Source organism: Aotus nancymaae, unplaced genomic scaffold (assembly GCF_030222135.1).
Source record: "Aotus nancymaae isolate 86718 unplaced genomic scaffold, 86718_ANA_hifiasm-v0.15.2.pri h1tg000028l, whole genome shotgun sequence".
NCBI lineage: Eukaryota > Metazoa > Chordata > Mammalia > Primates > Aotidae > Aotus > Aotus nancymaae.
The window spans coordinates 32,965,845-32,993,388 of NW_026988441.1; the positions used below are offsets into that span (position 1 = coordinate 32,965,845).

The 27,544-nt window shown below is 45.0% G+C and overlaps 1 protein-coding gene and 1 long non-coding RNA gene across 3 annotated transcripts in view; one reads left to right on the top strand and one right to left on the bottom strand.

Annotated features, from left to right (window-relative positions):
• Window positions 1-5,601: 5,601 nt before the first annotated feature.
• LOC135276793 (uncharacterized) overlaps window positions 5,602-27,544 on the bottom strand; it is a 38,695-nt gene continuing 16,752 nt past the window's right edge. Inside the window, exon 2 of the long non-coding RNA XR_010344356.1 lies at window positions 5,602-6,772. This is a non-coding gene — a long non-coding RNA (uncharacterized LOC135276793). The remainder of the gene's footprint in view (window positions 6,773-27,544) is intronic.
• Window positions 6,624-26,817, top strand: LOC105706205 (zinc finger protein 433). Of its 2 annotated transcripts, XM_012436423.3 has the most exons (4): window positions 6,624-6,789; window positions 22,789-22,915; window positions 23,135-23,195; window positions 24,823-26,817. In XM_012436423.3, the coding sequence occupies exons 1-4, from the start codon at window positions 6,787-6,789 to the stop codon at window positions 26,645-26,647; spliced, it is 2,016 nt and encodes a 671-aa protein (XP_012291846.2). In that variant the 5' UTR covers window positions 6,624-6,786; the 3' UTR covers window positions 26,648-26,817. The 2 variants fall into 2 exon arrangements, with proteins under 2 accessions (XP_012291846.2, XP_012291845.2); XM_012436422.3 differs by lacking the exon at window positions 6,624-6,789 and having other exon boundaries at window positions 22,241-22,915; window positions 24,823-26,816.

Here is a 27,544-nt window from a genome sequence, read left to right on the forward strand (position 1 = left end):
AGTTTACTCATTGGTTTAGGCTTGGAAGGATGCGATATTTTAAAGTTGGGGCTTAAAGATTTTATGATTTGCAATTGGTTAGGGAAGAAAAGCTTTGCTTAAAATTTGGGGGTCAGTAGAAAAATGTTCCTGGATAGAGGAAGTGATTTTTTACAAGCCCTTCAGAAGAAACATAGAACAAAGGAGGAAAATGAGAGTGCAGTCTTCACTTCTGCTTTATCTAGTGTCTGAGTACTAAGGAATTTCTTCAATGGGGGTCCAAGGCTTTGAATGACAACTTAGGGACAAATTCAAGGGTGCTATCCTTAGTTTTTTTGCTTAGTTTGTTTTGTTTGAGAGTCTCCATCTGTCACTTAGATTGGAGTGCAGTGGCTTGATCACTGCTGACTGCAGCCTACATCTCCCAGGTCCATGGGACTACAAGTGTGAGCCACCACACTCATCTAATTTTTTTTTTTTTTTTTGAGACGTAGTCTTGCTCTGTCTCCCAGGTGGGAGTGCAGAGGCAAGATCTTGGCTCACTACAACCTCTGCCTCCTGGGTTCAAGAGATTCTCTGCCTCCCATGTAGCTGGGATTAGTAGAGACAGGGTTTCATCATCTTGTCCAGGCTGGTCTTAAACTCCTGACCTTGTGACCCACCCCCCTCGGCCTCCCAAAGTGCTGAGATTACAGGCGTGAGCCACCATGCCCGGCCCCACATCTATCTAATTTCTTAATTTTTTGTAGAGACCTGGAATCCCTATGTTGTCCACAGTGCTCTGGAACTCCTGGGTTCAAACAGTCCTCCTGCCTTGGCCCTCCAAAGTGGTGGAGTTATAGGCAAGAGCCACCATGCCTGGCTATCCTTAGTTTTCATAGGGAAAGCAAATATTTCTGAGTTTTTAACTTTTTTGGCTATTGTGTTAAGCTATTATTTTATTGTTTAATAAGTTGAATATTTCTGGGACTAGTTTGTTATGTGGAATTTCTTTTTTTTTTGAGAAAGAGTCTCGCTCTCACCCAGGCTGGAGTGCAGTGGCGTGATCTTGGCTCACTGAAACCTCTGCCTCCCTGGTTCAAGCAATTCTCTGCCTCAGCCTCCTGAGTTGCTGGGATTACAGGTGCCCGCCACCACGCCTGCCTGGCTAACTTTTGTGTTTTTAGTACAGACAGGGCTTCACCATTTTGGCCAGGTTGGTCTTGAACTCCTGACCTTGTGATCCACCTGCCTTGGCCTCTCAAAATGTTGGGATTACAGGCGTGAGCCACTGTACCTGGCTGGTATGTGGAATTTCTTATTAAGAAATTTTATAAGTTGTTTAAGTTTTAAGGCTTGGCATCCACTGGCCTATATTTTTTTTTGAGACAGAGTTTCGCTCTTATTGCCCAGGCTGGAGTGCAGTGGTGTGATCTCAGCTCACTGCAACCTTCGCCTCCCGGATTCAAGCAATTCTCCTGCCTCAGCCTCCTGAATAGCTGGGATTACAGGTGCCCGCCACCACACCCAGCTAATGTTTTGTATTTTAAGTAGAGATAGGATTTCACTATGTTGGTCAGGCTGGTCTCGAACTCCTGATTACAGGTGTGAGCCAGCACACCCAGCCTCCCCTGGCCTTTAAATTGAAGGTCACAGCTTTATCTTAAGGAGAACCCTCAAGCCCCCAGTGGCCTCTCTTCTGTAGGGGGCTTTGCTCTGCAGCCTTGAGTTAATTTCACCTCTGCTGCTTTGTCTTGTGGGAGGTAGTGCTGCTTTAGGCTTTTATAAAATTACTCTTCTACTGCCACACATCTGGAGTGGCACTCTAGGGCTAAGAACTGCTCCAGCAGAGGTAAACCCATCCCTCTGCCCCATGAGTTGGGTACTCAGTGAGGTCATAGCAACATTCTTGCTGAGAGCGGTGGATGTGCTGCAGCTCCCAGGCTGCTGAGTGCCACTTTATTCCTTTTCCAGACTGGTGCTTGCCTTTGGAGGAGTCCAGTGAGAAAGGATCTACCTTTTTGAGTTAGAAACAATTTTTTACTCAAGATGGCACACTCATCTCATGATTTGTGTTTGGGAATATCATTAAAAACCTGTGCAGCACACTGGCTAGGTGGAAAAGAAAAAAAAAAAGAAAAACCTGTGCAAGGATGAGACAGAAATTCAAAGGCCAAGTACCACTTTAATGGTGATGTCCAGGTCAAAAATTACTGCAAGACAAAAAAGCTTCAGAATTTGCCTGTCCAGGCAAGGGCTGTGGGACACTCTAAGGAAAGGACATGACTTGTTCATTTTGCAGAAACCTCGTATCTACCTCCGTATTAGAAATTTCTGGGAAAGGTCGGGCACAGTGGCTCACGCCTGTAATCCTAGCACTTTGGGAGGCCGAGGTGGGTGGATCACCTGAGGTCAGGAGTTCAAGACCAGCCTGGCCATCATGGTGAAAACCCATCTTTAAAAAAAAAAGAAAGAAAGAAAGAAAGAAAGAAATTTCTGGGAAAGATGAATTTTTTAAAACATCTGGCCGGGCGCGGTGGCTCACACCTGTAATCCCAGAACTTTGGGAGGCTGAGGCGGGCAGATCATGAGGTCAAGAGCTCGAGACCATCCTGGCCGACATGGTGAAACCCCGTCTCGACTAAAAAATATAAAAATTAGCTGGACGTGGTGGCGTGCGCCTGTAGTCCCAGCTACTCGGGAGGCTGAGGCAGGAGAATTGCTTGAACCTGAGGCAGGAGAATTGCTTGAACCCAGGAGGCAGAGGTTGCAGTGAGCCGAGATGGCGCCACTGCACTCCAGACTGGCGCCTGGTGACAAAACAAGACTCTGTCTTTAAAAAAAAAAAAATTGTGGGTTTGGGAATTATTAAAAAATGAGAACAAATGAGAAGAATTTCTATTATATAGGTCTGGTAGAAAGTCTCAAATCATATTTAGGTGCAGTTTTTTTTTTAAGACTGTGTCTTGCTCTGTTGCCAAGGCTAGAGTGAAGTGACGGGATCTCCGCTCACTGCAACCTCTGCCCCCCGGATTCAAGTGATTCTCCTGCCTCAGCCTCTTGAGTAGCTGGATTAGTGGCTCATGCCTGTAATCCCAGCACTTTGGGAGGCCAAGGTAGGCGGATTGCCTTAGCTCAGGGGTTTGAGACCAGCCTAGGCAACACGGTTGAAACCTTGTCTCTAATAAACAAACGAACAAACAAAATTTTAAAATAATCAAAAAGTAGAAATGAGGGCCAGGAGTAGTAGCTCATGCCTGTAATCAATCCCAGCACTTTGTGGGAGGTCAAGGTAAGCAGATCGCTGGAGCCCAGGAGTTTAAGACCAGCCTGGGCAACATAGTGAAAATTTGCCTCTACAAAATAACAAAAATTAGCCAGGCATGGTGGCATGCACCTGTGGTCCCAGCTACTCAAGAGGCTGAGGTGGGAGGATTGCTTGAAACCAGGAGGTAGAGGTTGCAGTGAGCTGAGATCACACCAGTGCACTCCAGCCTGGATGACAGAGTGAGACCCTGTCTCCAAAAAAAAAAAAAAATTGAAGTGAAAATTAAGCTACTGAAAAGAAAACATGCTGTATAACATTTGTTGACTCTGAATGACACCATTGGCCTAGCTATGTTCCAATTTATACTCAGTTTTCCATACGGGAAATAGCAATTACTCAGTTACTTTTGCAGGAGGAAAAAGTGTCAGTGGAAGTACTAATGTACTTGGCAGAACATTACCAGAGGGAAGCAGCAGAGGACAAAGTTTTTTGTTTTGTTTTGTTTTTTTGAGACAGTCTCACTCTTGTTGCCCAGACTGGAGGGCAGTGGCGCAATCTCAGCTCACTGCAGCCTCTGCCTTCCAGGTTCAAGCGATTCTCCTGCCTCACCCTTCTGAGTAGCTGGGATTACAGGTGGGCACCACCATGCTCAGCTAATTTTTATATTTTTAGTAGACATGGAGTTTTGCCATGTTGGCCATCCTGGTCTTGAACTCCTGACCTCAATTGATCCACCTGCCTTGGCCTCCTAAAGTGCTGTGATTACAGGCATGAGTCACCACACCTGGCCCTCAGAGTGGATAGTTCTTTAGATCACATATTGCTGTACTTAGTCTCCATAGCTGAGGAAATAGTGCTGTCAATTAAATCAATAGGGCAAGACTTTTCCACTTGAAGGAATAATTAATAAACCTTCCACCAATTGTCCTTTTCTAGTCATTTAGTGTCTTATGTGAATTCCAACATAATTGCTTCCAGCAGCTAAAATTATGATTCCATATCTGAAGTCACCTTTGCAAAAGGTATAACTAAGTCTGCTTTCTCTCAGAGTGGCCCCCATGTGCCTAGCCATGTTCCCATCTTTGGAATTTTCCATAAGGAAAATAATTGCTTAGCCACATTTGGAGGAGGAAAAAGTGGCAGTGGAAGTAGTAAGGTACCTGGCAGGACTTCACTAGAGAGAAGCAGAGTGGGAACTTCTTTGGATCACATCTTGCTATACTCAGTGTCCATGGCTTAGGAAATAGTGCTTTTAGTTAAATCAATAAGGAGTGGCATTTCTACCTGATGGAGCAGTTAGTAAACCCTTCAACCAATTATCCTGCTCCACTGATTTAGTTGCTGTATATGAATTCCCACATAATTGCTGCCAGGAGCTAAAATTATGACTCCACATCTGAAAACCCCTTTGCAAGAATTGTAACAGTGAGAAAATTATGACAGTGAAAGAGAACCTAAGAGACTCCATTTTGCCTTTAGCCTCCAAGATACCCTTGTTCATTCCTGGGCATAGGTCTTAGTAACATTGGGAGGTGTTTAGTTTAGCTTTAAAACAAAAGTGATAACTGCTGCTTCCCAAAAGAAATTGTCTGCTTGCTTGGTTCGGAACCAGACTGCCTTTATAAAACTAACAAATTGCCGGGCAAGGTGGCTCACGCCTGTAATCCCAGCACTTAGGGAGGCAGAGGCAGGGTGGATCACGAGGTCAGGAGTTAAAGACCAGCCTGATCAACGTGGTGAAACCCTGTCTCTACTAAAAATACAAAAATTAGCCGGGCGTGGTGGCAGGCACCCGTAATCTTAGCTACTCAGGAGGCTGAGGCAGGAGAATCACTTGAACCCAGGAAGCGGAGGTTGCAGTGAGCTGAGATCACACCATTGCACTCCAGCCTGGGCAACATGAGCAAGACTCCATCTCAGGGGGAAAAAAAAAAAACAACTAACAAATTAGCTACATATTAGAAATGATGGTTTAGGAAATAGGCAGCCAGAGGACACAAGATTCCTAACCTTCCCACTTGCTCCTGTGGGTAATATTATTGTTCTAAGACCTAAGACTGGTGTTTGAGGTATTTTTGAGACCTTTCATTCTGATGGATTAGCTGGCATCACACAGACCAATAAACTGGCTCACCTGCTCCTGTAGTCCCTAGCCAAGAACTGACTCAGTGCAGGAAGACAGCTTAGACTCCCTGTGATATCATCCTATTCGCAACCAATCAGCAATCCCCATTTTCCAGCCTCCTGCTCACCAAATTATCTTTAAAAACCCTAGCCTCCCAATTTGTAGGGAGGCAGAATTGAGTAAAAATAAAACTCTGGTCTTTCATTTAGCCGGCTCTATGTATATTAAACTCTATTGCAATTGCCTATAGTTTTGTTCTTTTTTTTTTTTTTTTTTCTTTTCTAAGACAGAGTCTCATTCTGACACCCAGGCTGGTGCAATCACAGCTCACTGTGGCCTCGACCTTCCAGGGCTCAGGCGATCCTCTCAGCTCAGCCTTCCAAGTAGCTGAGACTATTAGCATGCACCACCACACCAGGCTTTTTTTTTTTTTTTTTTTGAGAAAGAGTCTCACTCTGTAGCCAGGCTGGAGTGCAATGGCGCTATCTCGGCTCACTGCAACCTGCACCTCCCGGGTTCAAGCGATTCTCCTGTCTCAGCTTCCCGAGCACACCGCCACCCTCGGCTAATTTTTTGTATTTTTAGTAGAGACGGGGTTTCACCGTGTTTGCCAGGCTGGTCTTGACCTCCTGAGCTGAGGCAATCCACCTACCTCGGCCTCCCAAAGAGCTAGGATTACAGGTGTGAGCCACCTCGCCTGCCCTGCTAGGCTAATTTTTGTATCTTTTGTAGAGACGGGGTTTTGCTATGTTGCCCAGGCTATTCTCGAGTTCCTGAGCTCAAGCAATCTGCCTGCCTTGGCTTCTCAAAGTGGTAGGGTTACAGGCATGAGCTACAAGCCAGACTAGAAAAAGTTTCAACAGTACCCTACGGCAGGGGTCCCCAACCCCGGCTATGCCTCCTGTCAGAGCAGCAGAGAGGCATTAGTGTGTCAGAGGAGCCCGAACCGTATTGTGAGCTCCGCATGCGAGGGATCTAGGTTGGGCTTTCCTTATAATAATCAAATGCCTGATGATCTGAGATGGAACAGTTTCATTCCGAAACCATCTGCCCCCTAGAAAAATTGTCTTCCAAAGAAACCGGTCTCTGGTGCTAAAAAGGTTAGCAACCTCTGGCTTAAAGAATCTGTCGCTGGATCCGGTCACACCGGTTCTGCAAAACCCCGTTACCAAGGGCTTCTGCTGTCACTCAGGGCTGATGGGGCGGGGCCGGGCACTTCATCCAATCAGGGCTGCTGGGGCGGGGCCTTACCAACTGTCCATCGGGGCGTGAGGAGGCTTTGCTTTTCTCACTCCCTGGCTCCGGGCGGCGCTCTGAGGTTGGGAGTCCGGCTTTCCCCTCCCAGATGGTCCAGGTGCCTCTGCCATAGCTTCTGTCACTCTGTCGCCTATGCTGTGACTTACACTGGTCGTGGGAGCCACCTGAAAGGCAAGAAATGGTAAGCGTGCTGGCCAGGGGTCTGGAGACGGGGGAGGGGCTGGTTGGAACCGGCCGGAACCGGCTGTGGCAGGGCCTGGGCCTCCCCGCGGCGACTCGGGGGTCTGGGACCCGAGTCCCCTTGGCACAGCTCGGCCCTCGGTCCCCTTGGCCTCCGGGTGGGGCTGGGCCGGCAGCCGGGACCCCGGGCGTCCTGTCCCGCCCCTGCGTGGCGACTGCGACCCTGTCCCCGGAGCCCTCTCTGGGCAGCTCCGCGCCCACTGCCCCGAGTCTCCCCAGATTGTGCGGGGATCACCGGGGGGTCATGGTGGGATACTGCCTCGGATGTGGGGTTTGTGTAGGAGGAGCAGTAGGCTGTGGGTTCCCCAGTACCTCCTTTCTCTTGTTAAAAATTAAACTGAGACACGTTAACAAGTACAGTTTTGCTTCTCAGAATACGGTTTTTAAAAAATATATTAATAATTAGTTTTGAGAGTCCTGAATAATAAACACCCAGTCATTGTAATTTGTAATTACAAGTTACTCGAAATTTGTTAACAGAAAAAGCTAAACTGTGTAAAATAAAGTTTATTCATCCAGGCGCGGTGGCTCACATCTGTAATCCCAGCACTTTGGGAGGCTGAGGCGGGCGGAACACGAGGTCAGGCGTTCAAGACCAGCCTGACCAACATAGTGAAACCCCGTCTCTACTAAAAATACAAAAATTAGCTGGGCGTGGTGGCAGGCGCCTGTAATCCCAGCTACTCAGGAGGCTGAGGCAGGAGAATTGCTTGAACCCGGGAGGCAGAGGTTGCAGTGAGCCGAGATCGGGCCACTGCACTCCAGCTTAGGCGACAAAGCTAAATAGGAGAGACCTCGGCTGAGGAAAACACAACCGCAGAAAGCCTGGAGTAAGTGGTCCAGACGTGGCTTATGACAGTTTGGTTTTGTTCATTTCAGAGAGACAGGAATTGCAGGGAAAATCATGAATCAACGCCTGGAAGGTGTTAAGTTCCTTTGGCGGAAAGGGCGGGACTTGTGGTAGAGGGATTCTGTAGGTGTACCTTGGTTGAGAGTGTGAAGCTTTGTCTAAAATTTCAAGGTGGTAGGAAGGAATGCTTAAGTGAAGCGCCCGGCCAAAAATTTTATACTCTGTTTCTGAGCATTTCACAGGAGGGGAAAGCCAAGAATCACCACCAGATACTTCACTGAAATAAACCTTTATATGTCTCCTTTTATCTTTCCTAGGCACAGACACTTGAGCAGCATTTCTTGATTTTGAGGTTCCCCCTTGGAGATTTTACAAGGTTATGTGATTCCTGTCCTCTGGATGCTCTCAGACTAATGAGGGGAGAAAACTATTCTTAAGGACTGGTAAATCCACTCCCAACAAAATGTAGCAATAACCTGTAAATGAAAACTGGCCAGGCGCGGTGGCTCACGCCTATAATCCCAGCACTTTGGGAGGCTGAGGTGGATGGATCACTTGAGGCCAGGAGTTTGAGACCAGCCTGGCCAACATGGTGAAACCCTGGCTCTACTAGAAATACAAAAGAAATTAGACAGATGTGGTGGCACACACCTGTAGTCCCAGCTACTCTGGAGGCGGAGGCACAAGAAATGCTTGAACTTGGGAGGTGGATTCTGCAATGAGCAGAGATCACACCACTGTACTCCAGCCTGGGCAACTGAGCAAGACTCTGCCTCAAGAAAAGAAAAGAAAAAAAAAAAAAACAACAACAGAAAATGCACTTGAGGCACATGGAGGCACAGTGCAGTGTTGTTGGAAAATAGTCATTCAGCACTTTCAGTGAGCAGGATGGGCACAGAGAAATGTCCAATGTGATGATAGGATGGCCTGTGCTGACACTTGAGTCACATATCACTGTGTTCCAGTCAGCACTGCCCCTCTGTAGGTTTGTCTTTGTGGGTTTGTCTTTTTGTAAAGAATTTTTCACTTATTGCAGCTTCAGGATTTTTATTAATTGTAAATTGCATTTTTTCACTAGAGCTTACAATGTTAGACAATTTTATGCACAGGCTAGAAGGAGGTAGATTTCAGAAAAAAAGATGGCTAGTCACAGTGGCTCATGCCTGTAATCCCAACACTTTGGGAGGCTAAGGAACTTAGGGAGTTCAAGACCCACCTGGCCAACATGGTGAAATCCTGTCTCTACTAAAAATACAAAAATTAGCCGTGTATAGTGGTGCATGCCTGTAATCCCAGCTACTGGGGAAGCTGAGGCACGAGAATTGCTTGAACCTGGGAGGCGGAGGCTGCAGTGAGCCAAGATTGCGCCCTGCTCTCCACCCTGGGCTACAGATTGAGTCTCCATCTAAAAAAAATAAATAAGCCGGGCGCGGTGGCTCACGCCTGTAATCCAGCACTTTGGGAGGCCGAGGCGGGTGGATCACGAGGTCAAGAGATCGAGACCATCCTGGTCAACATGGTGAAACCCCATCTCTACTAAAAATACAAAAAATTAGCTGGGCATGGTGGCACGTGCCTATAATCCCAGCTACTCAGGAGGCTGAGGCAGGAGAATTGCCTGAACTCAGGAGGCGGAGGTTGCGGTGAGCCGAGATTGCGCCATTGCACTCCAGCCTGGGTAACAAGAGCGGAACTCTGTCTCAAAAAAATAAAAAATAAAAAAAATAAATAACTATTTAGTCTTATATTCCATTTATTAATACTTATTTTTCTTCCCTAGGAGCAGTGTAGTACATTTCTCAGGTCTATCCTTTTGTTGTGGGATTTCCAATGGAGTTATAGGGACTAATTTTAGGAATGCTACTGGAGAAAAATAGGGAAAGTTTACTATTATAACTGGAGAAAAATGAAATAATTTCCACAAGAAAGTATGGTAGATAGATAGATTGGTGAATTACAAAGAGTACCCAAAATAACATTTCTTCTCCTTGGCAGGATGGAGGATTTTCTTCTTTTTTTTTTGAGAGAGTCTCACTTTGTTGCCCAGGCTGGAGTGCAGTGGCGTGATCTAGGCTTACAACCTTTGCCTCCTCGGTTCAAGTGATTCTCCTGCCTCCACATCCTGAGTAGCTGGGACTACAGGTGTACGCCACCATGCCCAGCTAATTTTTGTATTTTTAGTAGAGACAGGGTTTCACTATGTTGGCCAGGCTGGTCTCAAACTCCTGACCTCGTGATCCGCCTGCCTCAGCCTCCCAGAGTGCTAGGATTACAGGCATAAGCCACTGCTCCCGGCCTGGAGGACGTTTTTTTCCAAAAAGGGTCTTGCTGTCACCCAGGCTGGAGTGTACTGGTGTGATTACAGCTCACTGCCCCCGTGACCTCCTGGGCTCAAGCAGTCATCCTACCTGAGCCTCCCAAGTAGCTGCGACCACAGGTACATGCCACTGTTTTGTCAGTCTTCTGGTATCTATTTTATTTTTATTTTTTGAGACAGAGTCTCACTCTGGTGCCCAGGTTGGAGGACAGTGGCGCGATCTTGGCTCCCTGCAACCTCTACCTCCTGGGTCCAAGTGATTCTCGTGCCTCAGCTTCCCAAGTAGTTGGAAATACAGGTGCCTGCCACCATATCCAGCTAATTTTTTTTTTTTTTTAGTAGAGAAGGGGTTTTACCATGTTGGCTAGGCTGATCTTGAACTCCTGACCTCAGGTGATCTGCCTGCATTGGCACCCTGAAGTGCTGGTATTACAGGTGTAAGCCACTGCACCCAGCTGAGACAGTGTTCTTTTACCCATGCAGAAGTGCACTGGCACAAACACAGCTCACTGTAGCCTTGACTTCCTGAGCTCAAGTGATTCTCCGTTTCAGACTCCTGAGTAGCTGAGACTCCATGGATGCACCACTATGCAGGGCTGATTTTTATTATTTTTATTTTTTTTTCTGCCCTAGCCCCATGTTGATTTTTTTTTTTTTTTTTTGAGATGGAGTTTCCCTGTGTCACCTAGGCTGGAGTACAGTGGTGCAATCTTGGCTCACTGCAACCTCTGCCTCCTGGGTTCAAGCCATTCTGCTTCAGCCTCCCGAGTAGCTAGGATTACAGGTGCCTGTCACCATGCCCGGCTAATTTTTGTATTTTTAGTAGTGACAGGGTTTCACCATGATACCCAGGAGGGGAGGGCTGATTTTTTTTTTTTAGAGATGGGTTCTCACTGTGTTATCCAGGCTGGTCTTGAATGCCTGCACTCAAGTGATCCTTCTACCTGGATCTCCCACAGTGCTTGGATTACCGGCAGGAGCCACTTTACCCAGCCCAGATGTAGTATTTTTATTGTTTATCATTTTTTCACAGAGAAAGGGATTCCTCTTCTAAAAATATTTACATATTGGCTGGGCACGGTGCCTCATACCTGTAATCCTAGCACTTTGGGAGGACAAGGCAGGAGGATCACCTGAGGTCGGGAGTTGGAGACCAGCCTGACCAACATGGAGAAACCTCATATCTACTAAAATACAAAATAAGCCAGGCAGGAGAATCACTTGAACCCAGGAGGCAGAGGTTGTGGTGAGCCGAGATTGTGCCATTGCACTCCAGCCTGGGCAACAAGAGTGAAACTCTGTCTCAAAAAAACAATAAATAAATAAATAAAATAAAAATATTTACATTTTGTTCCTGAAGCATCAGAGGAAAGGAAAGGATAACCATGGGCCACTCCACTGAAAAATCCTTTATGCTTCTACTCTGTTTATTTGTTCTGAAAACAGAGATCTTATCAGAATGTTTTTTGGCTTAAGGTTTCCCTTGGGAAACTTTATGGAGTGATGTGTTCTCAGTGCACCCTTTTATCTTTTCCTGGTCCTGGGTTTCAGAACTAGGGCTGGCCCAGTATGCCTACACTGCCATGTCTTTGGGAGGATCTAGTGTGCATTAGCTGACTGGTAACTCCTCACAGAGGACCACACGAGATAGGGAAATGGGGCCTCCCCACGAAGCAGCTCAATGCCCTGATTGGAGGAGACTCCTGCTACATTCTTCATCTAGATAGCCAACTCCTTGGGGTGCTCAGCTTTTCTCCCCCAATCTCAGTTTTCTTTTCTTTTTTTTTTGGAGACGGAGTCTTGCTCTGTCACCCAGGCTGGAGTGCAGTGACGCTGTCTCGGCTCACTGCAACCTCCGTCTTCTGGGTTCAAGCGATTCTCCTGCTTCAGCCTCCCGAGTAGCTGGGATTACAGGTGCTTGCCACCACACCTGGCTAATTTTTGTATTTTTAGTAGACCTGGAGTTTCACCATCTTGGCCAAGCTGGTCTTGAACTCCTGACCTTGTGATCTACCTGCCTCTGCCTCCCAAAGTGCTGGGATTACAGGTGTGAGCCACCATGTCCTGCCTTTTTTTTTTTGTTTTTGAGACAAAGTTTAGCTCTGTTGCCCAGGCTGGAGTGCAATGGTTCGACCTTGGCTCACTGCAGCCTCTGCCTCCCAGGTTCAAGCGATTCACCTGCCTCAGCCTCCCAAGTAGCTGGGACTATAGGTGCCCACCACCACACCTGGCTAATTTTCATATTTTTAGTAGAGACAGGGTTTCCCCATGTTGGGCAGGCTGGTCTTGAACTCCTGTCCTAGGTGATCCACCTGTCTCAGTCTCCCAAAGTGCTAGGATTACAGGCATGAGCCATCATACCTGGCCTAAATTGCATTTTTCTTTTTTTTTCTTTTCTTTGAGATGGAGTCTCACCCTGTTGCCCAGACTGGAGTGTAATGGTGCAATCTGGGCTCACTGCAGTCTCTGCCTCCTGGGTTCAAGCAGTTCTCTGTCTCAACCTCCCAAGTAGGTGGGATTGTAGGCACCCACCATCATGCCTGGCTAATTTTTGTATTTTTAGTAGAGATGGGGTTTCACCATCTTGGCCAAGCTGGTCTTGAACTCCTGACCTCGTGATACACCTGCCTCGGCCTCCCAAAGTGCTGAAATCCACAGCGCCTTGCTCTAAATTGCAGTTTTCACTAGTGCTAGGATTATAGGCATGAGCCACCATGCCTGACATAAATTGCATGTTTCATTAGAGCCAACTCCAGGAATGAATTATGTTTCAGTGTGTGTGTCAGGTAAGACACAGAGGAGACAACTGAGTAAAACCCATTAGATAAGTGCATTACTCACTAATCCCAGAGAGATGAGGGCAGCACACCTTGTGGGAGAACATCCAGGATGCATATTCAACCAGCAGGTGGGGAGTAAGACAGGCAGGGACCTTTAGGCCAAAGCATTCCTTGGGATCCAGGGCATTGCCCAAGGATGTTTCCTTTGGGTGTTGTTTTTGGTGGCTTTAGAGCAAGCAGGTGCTAGTTCTATGATGTCCTGTTGTGTGATTAAGAAGTGATCCCTGCAGCATATCTGTGACATCCATATGGCGTGTAGAGGTCAGTGGGGTGAGTCAAGTTGGTTGTATCTAGCTATCTCATGGGGTGGTGGTGACCAGAAGGCAGTCGTGTAAGTCACATATGTGGGTTGAACACATGGAGGAACTGGAAGGAAGTGGAGAACTAGAAACATTTTTAAGGTTGAGTAAGCATTTTCTCCATTCTGAAAAAGTATCCTCTGTAATGAAAATGTATGCTAAGGCAACATGTAATTATTATAAGAACTCATTATAAGGCCAGGCACTGTGGCTCATGCCTGTAATCCCAGCTCTTAGGGAGGCAGAGTCGGGAGGATAGCCAGGAGTTTGAGACCTGCCTGGGCAATATAGTGAGACCCCGTTCTCCACAAAAAGGAAAACAACGAGAGAGAGAGAGAGAGAGAGAGAGAGAGAGAGAGAGAGAGAGAGAAAGAACTCATTATAATAGGCAATTCTACAATTAATTCATTATTGCATATGGAGATGGGTAGTGATTTGTTCCTGCTCCTGTTAAGTGTTCACCACTTGTATCATTGCTGGCAATACTTCCAACTTCATGGTTTCACCGTTTTCAGAATTTGCCATTTTTCATTCATGTATTTTTCATTTTGAATTTTTGTGGGTACATTGTAGGATTGTGTGTGTGTTACATTATATATATATATATATATATATATATATATATATATATATATATTTTTTTTTTTTTCCCAGACAGTCTCACTCTGTCACCCAGGCTGTACTGTGGTGACACAATCTTGGCTCACTGCAACCTCTGCCTCCTGGTTTCAAGTGAGTCTTTTGTCTCAGCTTTCTGAGTGGCTGGGATTACAGGCACACGCCACCACGGCCGGCTAATTTTTGTATTTTCAGTAGAGGTGGGGTTTCACCATGTTGGCCAGGATGGTCTCGATCTCCTGAACTCATGATCCGCCCGCCTCAGCCTTCCAAAGTGCTGGGTAATTTTTGTGTGTTTTTAGTAGAGACAGGGTTTCACACCATGTTGGACAGGCTGGTCTTGAACTCCTGGCCTAAGGTGATCTGCCCACCTCAGCCTCCCAAAGTGCTGGGATTATAGGCATGAACCACTGTGCCTGGGGCCCAGGATATCTTTTGAAACAGGCATGCAATGCATAATAATCACATCAGGGGCCGGGCACGGTGGCTCAAGCCTGTAATCCCAGCACTTTGGGAGGCCGAGGCAGGTGGATCACGAGGTCAAGAGATCAAGACCATCCTGGTCAACATGGTGAAACCCCGTCTCTACTAAAAATACAAAAAATTAGCTGGGCATAGTGGCGCATGCCTGTAATACCACCTACTCAGGAGGCTGAGGCAGGAGAATTGCCTGAACCCAGGAGGCGGAGGTTGCGGTGAGCCGAGATCGCGCCATTGCACTCCAGCCTGGGTAACAAGAGTGAAACTCCGTCTCAAAAAAAAAAAAAAAAAAAAATCACATCAGGATAGGCTGGGCATGGTGGCTCATCCCTATAATTCCAGAACTTTGGGAGGCCAAGGCGGGCGGATAACGAGGTCAGGAGTTCAAGACCAGACTGACCAATGTAGTGAAACCCTGTCTCTACTAAAAATACAAAGATTAGCTGGGTATGATGGTGTGCCTGTAATCCCAGCTACTAGGGAGGCTGAGGAAGGAGAATTGCTTGAACTGGGACCAGGAAGCAGAGGTTGCAGTGAGCCAAGATCGCACCACTGTACTCCAGCCTGGGCTACAGAGCAAGATTCCATCTGAAATAAACAATAAATAAATAAAATAATAATCACATCTGGGTAAATGGGGTATCTATCACCCCACACATTTATCATTTGTGTTACAAACAATCCAATTATACTTTTTTTTTTTAAGACGGGGTTTCACCATATTGGCCAAGATGGTCTCAATCTCCTAACTTTGTGATCCGCCCACCTTGGCCTCCCAAAGTGCTGGGATTACAGGCATGAGCCACCATGCCTGGCCTACTTTTTTTTTTTTAAAGACAGTCTCACTCTGTCACCCAGGCTGGAATGCAGTGGTGTTACCGGCTCACTGTACCCTCCATCTCCCAGGCTCAACTGATCAGTGATCCCTCTTGCTTCAGCTTTCCAAATAGCTGGGACTACAGGTGTGTTCCACCATACCCAGCTAATTTTTGTATTTTTTTATAGAGACAGGGTTTCATCATGTTGGCCAGGCTGGTCTTGAACTCCTGACCTCAGGAGATCCACCCGCCTCGGCCTCCCAAAGTGCTGGGATTACAGGCGTGAGCCACCGCGCCCAGCCAATTTTTGTATTTTTTAATAGAGACAGGGTTTCACCATGTTGCTCAGGTTTGTCTCGAACTCCAGAGCTCAAGTAATTCTCCTGCCTTCACCTCCCAAAGTGCTGAGATTACAGGCATAAGCCAGTGTGCCCAGCTCTTTTAGTTATTTCAAAATTTACAATGTATTATATTTTTGAGACGGAGTCTCGCTCTGTTTCCCAGGCTGGAGTGCAGTAGCATAATGGCTCACTGCAACCTCCGCCTCCCAGGTTCAAGTGATTCTACTACCTCAGCCTCCCAAGTAGCTGGGATTATAGGTACACGCTGCCACGCCCAGCTAATCTTTTTTTTTTTTTTTTTTTTTTTTTTTTTTTTAGCAGAAACACGGTTTCACCATGTTGCCCATGCTGGTCTAGAACTCCTGAGCTCAGGCAATCTGCCTGCCTCGGCCTCCCAAAGTACTGGGATTACAGGCGTGAGCCACCTCACCTATATTATTTTTTAACTATAGTCAATCTGTTATGCTTGTGTTCTAGGTCTTATTCATTCTTTCTATGTTTTTGTACCCATGGACCCTCTCCATTGGTCTATATTTCCATCCCTCTGTTAATATCATTTTCTCTTTTTCAGTATAGATTTCAAAGCTGTAATGTATACTGGGGATAGTACCTGTGTATCTTAGTCATCTTGGGTTTTTATATCAAATTCCCATAGATTGGGTGTCTTAAAGAATAAACATTCTGGCCAGGCATGGTGGGTCACACCTGAAATCCCAGCACTTTGGGAGGCCGAGGCGGGCGGATCACCTGAGGTCGGGAGTTCCAGACCAGCCTGACCAATATAGAGAAACCCCATCTCTACTACTAAAAATACAAAATTAGCTGGGCGTGGTGGCACATGCCTGTAATCCCAGCTACTTGGGAAGCTGAGGCAGGAGAATTGCTTGAATCCGGGAGGCGGAGGTTGCGGTGAGCCGAGATCATGCCATTGCACTCCAGCTTGGGCAACAAGAGCGAAACTTGATCTCAAAAAAATAAATAAATAAATAAATAAATAAAATAAAATAAACATTTCTGACAGGTCTGGAAGTTGTGAAGTCCGTGTTCAGAGTGCTGACAGATCTAGTGCCTGGTAACAGCCTGCTTCCTGGTTTGCAGATGGCCATCTTTTTATTTATTTATTCACATGACAGAGAGAAAGAGGAAACAAGCTATCATGTGTCTTATAAGAGTACTAATCTCATTCACGAGGGATCTAAACAAAACAAAAAGAATAAAAACATTTTTAAAAAGAAAATAAATTGTAATACAAATTAGTTTTAATAGGCTATGTTGTCTTTTTAAAAATTATATTCAACAGGTTGTTGGTGGTATTTTCATGGGCACTGATACTTATTTCTGTATAGAGTTTCCACTCTAGAAACTAAAAATATTATATATGGACGAAACACATAAAACAATTTCAGTGAACCAGAATATTAACAGAGCCAGTATTGTGAATGATAATTATTATTTTCTTACTTTTTTCATAGTTTCACAACGTGGGTATGTATCCTTATCAGTATATTTTATACTTATATTTTTTTATGTAGTGGATATCAGATACGTGATATTTTATATCATATTTTTTCTTTTTTTTTTTTTTTTGAGACGGAGTTTTGCTCTTGTTACCCAGGCTGGAGTGCAATGCCGCGATCTCGGCTCACCGCAACCTCTGCCTCCTGAGTTCAGGCAATTCTCCTGCCTCAGCCTCCTGAGTAGCTGGGATTACAGGCACACACCACCATGCCCAGCTAATTTTTTGTATTTTTAGTAGAGACGGAGTTTCACCATGTTGACCAGGATGGTCTTGATCTCTTGACCTCGTGATCCACCCACCTCGGCCTCCCAAAGTGCTGGGATTACAGGCGTGAGCCACCGCGCCCGGCCTTTATTTTTTCTTAGTAACAGACCTTCCATGGAATGGTAGTTCACTTTCTTGATTAACGGATTTTGTTTTTTACAGCAGTAGTCATTTGACCATAACATTGAGCAGATAATCTACATGGGTCCCACTTTTTTTCTTAGGTCATAGTTCTTCCTATTTTAATAATGGAGGTCCCAGGTACTTGGGAGGCTGTGGTGGGAGGATCACTTGAGCCCAGGAGATTGAAGCTGCAGTGAAACATGATCATTCCACTGCACTCCAGGCTGACTGACAGTGAGACCCTGTTTCAAAAAAACAAAATTGAAAAAAAAAAGATAAGACAAAAAAAAAAAAAGATAAACAAGTATATGGTCATGCCACTCTGAATGCACCTGATCTTAGCAGTTAAGCAGGTTCAGGCCAGGTTAGTACATGGTTTGTAGAATTCCTGGGAATACTGCTTGCTATAGGCTTAAAAAAAAAAAAAAGAAATTGCAATAATTCACCAAATAGAAGAAATAGATGCAAATTATATACCTGGTCCTGACATGTGTCTCTATCAGCTCAAGCCTAAGTCTCTATCACAGTGTAATGGCTGAATTGGCAGCCAATACTGCCAGGCATCCTGTGTCATCATTGCAGGCGGTGAGCTCTACCCTAGTACCCTGTCTGGGAAATAGTGCACCCACAGTCCCCTCTCTTACTAAGTTTATGGGGTAACAACAGGGAGTGGTCATCAGGAGAGAAATCTGACCTGGTGTTTTGGTTTTTTGAGTGGGAGGTATTCTCAGGACACCCTCCTTTCTCCCCACAGGGAGAGAGTCTGTTATCCCCTATGTTTTCTAGACTTCTGAAGCAGAGTCTGCAGTCTAAGTCCCTATCCTTTGTAAAGAGAGACTAATGAAAATGTGTTTAAAATATCAAAGAAGGCTTTATTCAGCACAATCACAGTATGAGTTGTGAGAACTGTAATATAAGAGAGAGATTATAGTTCTATATATTACAGTTCTCATGACACGTAATAGGCTGTCTCCCTGAGTTTAATCTCCCTCCTATATTACAGGGAAAGGTGAAGGAAAGGATAGAACTTGGTGAGGTATTAACAGTTAGAGAAGAGAATGTTGATGAATTATCATGAGTGGGGGAAATTGAACTTACTGGAAATACCAAGTTTGGGCAGGGGGCATTCTCTGTGAACTGTCTTAAAAGGCTTTTTGCTATTACTGGGTCCTGCAGGAGAAACTCAAAGCCTAGACAAGAAGAGGGCTGTGAGCTCAAGTTTGGTCAAAGAAGGAGTCCTGGCTTGGCGCGGTGGCTAACGCCTGTAATCCCAGCACTTTAGGAGATTGAGGTGGGTGAATCACAAGGTCAGGAGTTGGAGACCAGCCTGGCCAACATAGTGAAACCCTGTCTCTACTAAAAATACAAAAAATTAGCTGGGTGTAGTGGTAGGCGCCTGTAATCCCAGCTACTCGGGAGGCTGAGGCAGAGAGAATCACTTCAATCTGGGAGGCAGAGGTTGCAGTGAGCCAAGATCACACCACTGGACTCCAGCCCAGGTGACAGAGTGAGACTATCTCAAAAGAAAAACAAAAGGAGTCCTTAAGACCCCTGTAGTGGCCAGGTGTGGTGGCTCATGCCTGTAATCCCAGCACTTTGGGAGGCTGAGGTGGGTGGATCACCTCAGGTCGGGAGTTTGAGACCAGCGTGAACAACATGGAGAAACCCTGTCTCTACTAAAAATACAAAATTAGCAGGATGTGGTGGTGCATGCTTATAATCCCAGCTACTCGGGAGGCTGAGGCAGGAGAATTGCTTGAACCCAGGAGGCAGAGGTTGCAGTGAGCCGAGATTGCGCCATTGCACTCCAGCCTGGGCAACTATATAGTGAAACTCCATTTCAAAAAAAATACCCAAAAACAGAAATCCTGTAGCTTAGCTCTTCTTAGGAATGATAATAAGTCCCTAAAAATTTCTGGTTCCCTGGCTACATTCCAAACCACTCACTTCTGTCTCGAAAGGACGTCTTCAGTTATGATACATTTGAAACAGCTGCAGTAAATTGTTTATTTTTTACTGCCATAAATGGCTGTATTAAAAATTTTATTATTTTATGAATACTTTTTTTTTTTTGAGACGGAGTCTCACTCTATCGCCTAGGCTGGAGTGCAATGGCGCGCTCTTGGTTCACCGCAACCTCTGCCTCCTGGGTTCATGCGGTTCTCCTGCCTTAGCCTCCCAAGTAGCTGGGATTACAGGTGCACACCACCACACCTAGCTAATTTTTGTATTTTTAATTACAGACAGGGTTTCACCATGTTGGTCAGGCTGGTCTCGAACCCCTGACCTCATGACCTGCCCACCTCAGCCTCCCAAAATGCTGGGATTACAGGCGTTAGCCACTGTGCCCATCTATTTTATGAATACTTTTCATGAGAGAGAGTGCTCAATAACCACCTGAAACTACACTGTGTAAAATACTTTCACACATTTTCCTATTCTACTGTTGCTTTACCACGTGGTTCAATTGTAGCATCATCACCATTTCATCATATACTTATTGGTCATTTCTATGTATTAGAGAAATGTCATTCAAATACTTCTTTTCCCTTTTTTTTTTTTGAAATGGAGTCTTGCTCTGTTGCCCTGGCTGGAGTGCAGTGTTACAATCTTGTCTGACTGCAGCCTCTGCTGCCTAGGTTCAAGTAATTCTCCTGCCTCAGCCTCCCAAGTAGTTGGGATTACAGGCATGTGCCATCATGCCCGGCTAATTTTTGTATTTTTAGTAAAGATGAGGTTTCACCATGTTGGCCAAGGCTGGTCTCAAACTCCTAACTTCAAGTGATCCGCCCACCTCAGGCTCCCAAAGTGCTAAGATTACAGGCTTGAGCCACCACGCCTGGGCTATGCCCATCTTTTCATTAATATCAATTAGTTTTTTTACTTGGTACCATAATTTATTTTTTTTAATTACTGTAAAATAATAAACTTCAGTTTTGCCAGCTTAAGCAGTTTTAAGTGTATAGTTTATAGAGTTGCACAACACTACATAACTTATCTAAAGTGAATTATACTGTGATTTTCTTTTTGTGACTAGCTTTTTGCAATTACCACAGCATCCTGAATTTTTGTGATTGTTGTAGCATGAGACAGGATGTTATTTTATAAGATTAAATAATATTTCAATGTATATATATGCCCAGCATATTTTCATTGTGCATGCAGCCATCAGTGGACATGTGGATTGATCCAGCTCTTTGATTTTGTGAACAGTGGTTTTTCAAATACGTCTTCAAGGTTCAGTTTTCTGAATTTAATATAACTAGACCCAAAAGTGGGATGCTGGAAAATACAGTAATTGTATTTTATTTTTTTAGGCACTACTGTACTGTTTCCATAGAAGCTGAGCCATTTATTACCCTTGAAACAGAGCACAAGGATTGCCTTTTCCCCACTGACGGTGTCATCTGATGCACAAAAGTGTTTCGTTTTTTTCTTTTTGAGACGGAGTCTTGCTGTTGCCTTGGCTGGAGTGCAGAGGCGTGATCCCGGCTCACTGCGACCTCCAACTCCTGGGTTCAAGTGATTCTCCTGCCTTAGCCTCACAAGTAGCTGGAATTACAGGTGTGCACCACCACACCTGAATAATTTTTATATTTTTAGTAGAGACAGTGTTTTACCATATTGTCCAGCCTGGTCACAAACTCCTGACCTCAGGTGATCCTCCTGCCTCAGCCTCTCAAAGTAGTGGGATTATAGGCATAAGCCACCATGCCTGGCCACGAAAGTTTTTAAGTTTGATAACTAATACTTGCCTTTTTGTTGAGACTGGGTGCCTGTTTTTTTTTTTTTTTTTTTTCCTGAGCTGGAGTCTTGCTCTGTCTCCCAGGCTAGAGTGCAGTGGCATGATCTTGGCTCACTGCACCCTCTGCCTCTCAGGTTCCAATGATTCTAATGCCTCAGCCTCCTGGGTAGCTGAGATTACAGTCACATGCCACCACGCCTGGCTAATTTTTATTATTATTTTATTTTATTTTTTGAGACCAAGTCTCACTCTGTTGCCCAGGCTGGAATGCAGTGGGGTAATCTCAGCTCAGGTAACCTCTGCCTCCTTGGTTCAGATGATTCTTGTGCCTCAGCCTCCCGAGTAGCTGGGACTACAGGCGTGATTTTTTTGTATTTTTGTTAGAGACAGGGTTTCACCATGTTGGCTAGGCTGGTCTTGAACTCCTGACCTCAGGTGATACCACTGCTGCTGGAATCAGAACAAAATTCACTTTCTAGATATCATCAAAGGTAAAACTTTGTGAATAGGCATTTTATTCAAGGATACACAGCCTCAGGACTGCTAATGTTAAGCTTTTCGCATAGGAATTTGGAGGACTTTGTTATGGCAGGTGCTGTGCTCCCACATTACAAACAGACATTGGGGGGCCAGGAGCGGTGGCTCATGCCTGTAATCAAAGCACTTTGGAGGCCAAGACCGGTAGATCACCTGAGGTCAGGAGTTCAAGACCAGCCTGACCAACATGGTGAAACCCCATCTTATAAAAATTAAAAAAAAAAATAGCTTGGGGTCTCCAGTCGCTGTTGCCACTGGACCTGCAGCGATCATGGTGAACTTCCTTCAACTTGTGTGGGACCAGTGGGTTCTTTTTGTCCCTGTGGGATTTGTCCTTGGATGTTATCTTTTTTTTTGAGATGGAATTTCGCTGTTGTTACCCAGGCTGGAGTGCAATGGCGTGATCTCGGCTCACCGCAACCTCCGCCTCCTGGGTTCAAGCGATTCTCCTGCCTCAGCCTCCCGAGTAGCTGGGACTACAAGCATGCGCCACCATGCCCAGCTAATTTTTGTATTTTTAGTAGAGATGGGGTTTCACCTTGTTGACCAGGATGGTCTCAATCTCTTGACCTCGTGATCCACCCGCCTTGGCCTCCCAAAGTGCTGGGATTATAGGCGTGAGCACCGCGCCCGGCCCTTGGATGTTATCTTGACAGAAAGAGTGATGAAAAGCTAACTGCCTTCTGGAACAAGAGTATGTTATATAAAAGGGAATTGCGAAAATAAAATAAAAAATAAAAATAAAAATAAAAAAATTAAATTAAATTAAAAAAAAAAAAAAAAAGGGAATTGCGACCCAATGAAGAATATACCTGGAAGTAAAGACTGGCTGACGTATGCAGCGTTCACATTTTAAAGTTCTGAGAGAAATAAAAAAAAGTGTCATTATTGAATTTGAAAAAATAAATAAAATTAATTAATTAATTAATTAAACAAACAAAACATTGGGGGCAGCACAGGCAGCACACCTTTCTGGATTTACCAAAAATACATATTTTCCTGTTCTACTGTTGCTTTACCACTTGGTTGAATTGTAGCATCAGAATTACTTTATGGAAGCAACTGAGTGTAGACAGAGAGTATGAGGTCTCATGGTCATGAATAATTGTTTTGAGTCCACAGCATCATGGGAACTTCTTGAGAATAGATTATAGGCCCCATCCTCCTCTATACATGTGGGATGTTTCAGGTTTCAGTGGCCTTTGAGGATGTGGCTGTGACCTTCACCCAGGAGGAGTGGGCTTTGCTGGATCCTTCCCAGAAAACTCTCTATAGAGATGTGATGCAAGAAAACTTCAGGAACCTGGCCTCTGTAGGTAAGGGTGACAATATCACTTCCCTCAGTAAATGCAAGAACAAGTATTTTTTTGTTAAATGAGTATTTTTAGCTCATGAATACTGTTGAGTGATATAGTGTGGACAGGGAATATTTGATAAAGGAAGCATGCCTGCAGTGTACCCTGAACATAGAATCAAGTAATTTTTTTTCTAATTTTATACTAATTCAAGATTATTTTCCTTGTTCTGTGTTGTAGGGAAAAAATGGAAAGCCCAGAACATATATGTAGAGTACAAAAATCTAAGGAGAAACCTAAGGTAATTTGCACTCACAAGACAAAGCAGTGTCTCTCTAGAAAATGTTAGAATGGGTTAGCTGGGCGTGGTGGTGCGCGCCTGTAGTCCCAGCTACTCGGGAGGCTGAGGCAGGAGAATTGCTTGAACCTGGGAGGTAGAGGTTGCAGTGAGCCAAGGTCACGCCACTGCACTCCAGCCTGGCGCCTGGTGACGGAGTGAGACTCTGTCTCAAAAAAAAAAAAAAAAAAAAATGTTAGAATGGGAGAAAATGTTAAAAAAAAAAAAAAAGGGAAACAAAAGAAATAAGCCCAATTTTAATCTATTTATTCTTATGTTATCTAGGCTGGGTGTGGTGGCTCAGGCCTGTAATCCTAGCACTTTGGGAGGCGTAGGTGGGTGGATCACCTGAGGTCAGGAGTTCAAAACCAACCAGGCCATCATGGTGAAACTCCATCTTTTAAAAAAAAAAAAAGTTATCTAAACACATACTGAAGTGTGATATAATGGCTGGACACACTGGCTCAGGCCTATAATTCAGCCCTTTGGAAGGTTCAGGCTGGAGGATCACTTGAGCCAGGAGTTTGAGGCTATACTAAGCCATGATGGCATTACTGCTCTCTAGCCTGGGCAAGAGTGTGAGACCCTGACTCAAAAACAAATTTAAAAGAGACAGATATTTAGTATTTGTAAAATAATTTACTTTTAAAATAGTATTCAGAGAGGCCAGGCATGGTGGCTCACGTCTGTAATTCCAGCACTTTGGGAGGCTGAGGAGGGCGGATCACTTGAGGTTAGGAGTTCAAGAGCAGACTGGCCAACATGGTGAAACCCCGTCTCTACTAAAAATACAAAAATTAGCTGGGCATGGTGGTGGACACCTGTTATCCCACCTACCCAGGAGGCTAAGGCAGGAGATTTGCTTGAACCTAGGAGGACAAGGTTGCAGTGAGCCAAGTTTGTGCCACTGCACTCCAGCTGGGGGTGACAGAGTGAGACTCCATCTCAAAAAAAAAAGTATTCAGAAGGCTTATATCACCTGTTTTGATAGTAGATATGGCTGGGCCATCTTGTAGAGCCTGTGGTCCATTCATATTCAAACAATTCATAAAGGGTAGAAAGCCTACGCTTTGCTGGACAATGTTAAAAATGGAAGTGCAGGCCAGGCATGGTGGCTCACACCTGTAATCCCAGCATTTTGGAAAGCTGAGGTGGGTGGATCACCTGAGGTCAGGAGTTCAAGAGCAGTCTGGCCCACATGGTGAAACCCTGTCTCTACTAAAAATACAACAATTAATGTAATCCCAGCACTTTGGGAGGCCAAGACAGGGGTATCACCTGAGCTCGGGAGTTCAAGACCACCCCAGGCAACATGGTGAAACCTGTGTCTACTAAAATACAAAAAATTAGCCAGGTGTGGTGACATGCGCCGCCTGTAGTCCCAGCTACTTGGTAGGCTTAGGCAGGAGAATTGCTTGAACCTGGGAGGTGAAAGTTGCAGTGAGCCAAGATCACACCATTGCACTCCAGCCTGGGCAAGAGAGTGAGACTCCATCTTAAGAAAAAGAAAAAATGCAACTGCAATACTTGTGAATGAATATAAAATCACTGATAAGCCAGCCCATTATAATGTACTTCTCATTATTCACAGAAATCTTAGGGGAAAGAGACTCTTTGAAAGTAAAGAAGATCATCAGGATGGAGAAATTTTGACCCAGGTTCCAGATGACATGCTGAAGAAAACAACTACTGGAGTAAAATCATGCGAAAGCAGTGTGTGTGGAGAAGTAGGCAGTGGTCATTCATCTCTTAAAAGGCACATCAGAGATGACACTGGACACAAGGCATATGAGTATCAAGAATATGGACAGAAGCCATATACATGTAAACACCGTAAAAAAGCCTTCAACTGTCTCTTCTCTGTTCAGACTCATGAAAGGACTCATAGTGGAAGGAAACCCTATGTGTGTGCGGAATGTGGAAAAACATTTATTTCCCATTCAACCCTTCAAAGACACAGGATAATGCACAGTGGAGATGGACCTTATAAGTGTAAATTCTGTGGGAAAGCTTTGATGTTTCTCAGTTTATATCTTATCCACAAACGAACTCACACTGGAGAGAAACCATATGAATGTAAACAATGTGGTAAAACCTTTAGTCATTCTGGTAGCCTTCGAATACATGAAAGAACGCACACTGGGGAGAAGCCTTATGAATGTAATGAATGTGGGAAAGCATTCCATAGTTCCACATGCCTTCATGCACATAAAAGAACTCACACTGGCGAGAAGCCATATGAATGTAAACAGTGTGGCAAAGCCTTCAGCTCTTCCCATTCCTTTCAAATACATGAAAGATCTCACACTGGGGAGAAGCCATATGAATGTAAGGAATGTGGAAAAGCATTCAAGTGTCCCAGTTCTGTTCGTAGACATGAAAGAACCCACTCTAGGAAAAAACCCTATGAATGTAAACACTGTGGGAAAGTATTATCTTATCTTACAAGCTTTCAAAACCACCTGGGAATGCACACTGGAGAGATACCTCATAAATGTAAGATATGTGGGAAAGCCTTTTATTCTCCCAGTTCACTTCAAACACATGAAAAAACTCACATTGGAGAGAAACCCTATAAATGCAAGCAATGTGGTAAAGCCTTCAATTCTTCCAGTTCCTTTCGATATCATGAAAGGACTCACACTGGAGAGAAACCTTATGAATGTAAGCAATGTGGGAAAGCCTTCAGATCCGCCTCACTCCTTCAAACGCATGGTAGGACTCACACAGGAGAGAAACCCTATGCATGTAAGGAATGTGGAAAAGGATTTAGTAATTTCTCTTTCTTTAAAATACATGAAAGGATGCACAGAGAAGAAAAGCCATATGAATGTAAGGATTATGAGAAAGCATTCAGTTTGCCCAGTTTCTTTCATAGACATGAAAGGACTCACACTGGAGAGAAAACTTATGATTGTAAGCAATGTGGCAGATCCTTCAACTGTTCGAGTTCCTTTCGGTATCATGGAAGGACTCACACTGGAGAGAAACCCTATGAATGTAAGCAATGTGGGAAAGCCTTCAGATCTGCCTCACATCTTCAAATGCATGGAAGGACTCACACTGGAGAGAAACCTTATGAATGCAAGCAGTGTGGGAAAGCCTTTGGATCTGCCTCACAACTTCGAATGCATGAAAGGACTCACTCTGGAGAGAAACCCTATGAATGTAAGCAATGTGGGAAAGCTTTTGGATGTGCCTCACGACTTCAAATGCATGGAAGGACTCACACTGGAAAGAAACCATATAAATGTAAGCAATGTGGGAAAGCTTTTGGATGTCCCTCAAACCTTCGAAGGCATGGAAGGACTCACACTGGAGAGAAATCTTATAAATGTAAGCGATGTGGTAAAATCTTTAGATGTTCCTCACAACTTCAAGTGCATGAAAGGACTCACTGCACAGGCACCCCATAATCCCAGGCTTTAGGAGGCTGAGTTGGGAGAACTGTTTAAGCCCAGGAGTTCAAGACCAGCCTGGGCAATATGGTGAGACTCTATTATAAAAATAAATAAATTAATTAAAAAGATCTGCAGTTGGTGGTAATGGCAGCTGAGAAATCCATGGCTGGGATACAATGGCATCTGCTGGGCAGGGCAGAGAAGTCACAGAGGGAGAATGGGTGGGCAGGGGCTATTGGAACAAATGGTGGTCTGGGTCCCACAGCAGCAATGACTTTAGAGGCCAGGGAGGGGTGGGAAAAGGTGAAGGCTCCCAGGATGCAATGCCAGAAACATGGTGATGTCCTTGGGTCTAGGCCCTCGGGACAGCTGATGCCTACTGGGGGTAGTGGCGCCTGAGGGAGGTAGGTATGGAGGGGCATCCTTGTGTGGATTGGGGAGGGAGCCTGAAGGGACACAGAGTGAAGTTCAAATCATGGCTGAGGCCAGTTCAGGCTGAGGGTGAAGGTGCCTGGGAGGGCATGAGAGTCAAGCCAGGTTTGGGGGACAGGCCAGAGAGTTTGAGTATGGGTCTGTTGAGGGATCCAGTATGACACGAGCCAAACAGGGAGTTAGGGGGATTCAGAGTGAAGGGTTGGATCCCAGACATGTGTGCAGCCTAGGAGGGAAGAGGAAGGGTGGCAGGGAGCATAGAGTCCATGGATAGTAGGTGTGTGTCCTGTCAACCTCACATCATACAAAAATGTAGGAGTGAGTTGGAAGAGTTTATTGAAGTGAAAAGCTGGAAATGGCCATTCAGGAAAACATACTCCAGTGAAATGGGTACAGTGGTCCAAAGACAAGAGTTAAATTCTTGCTTAGATTTTCAATTAACCATTTTTACCAGCCCTAACAGTCTTCAGGTAATATTTC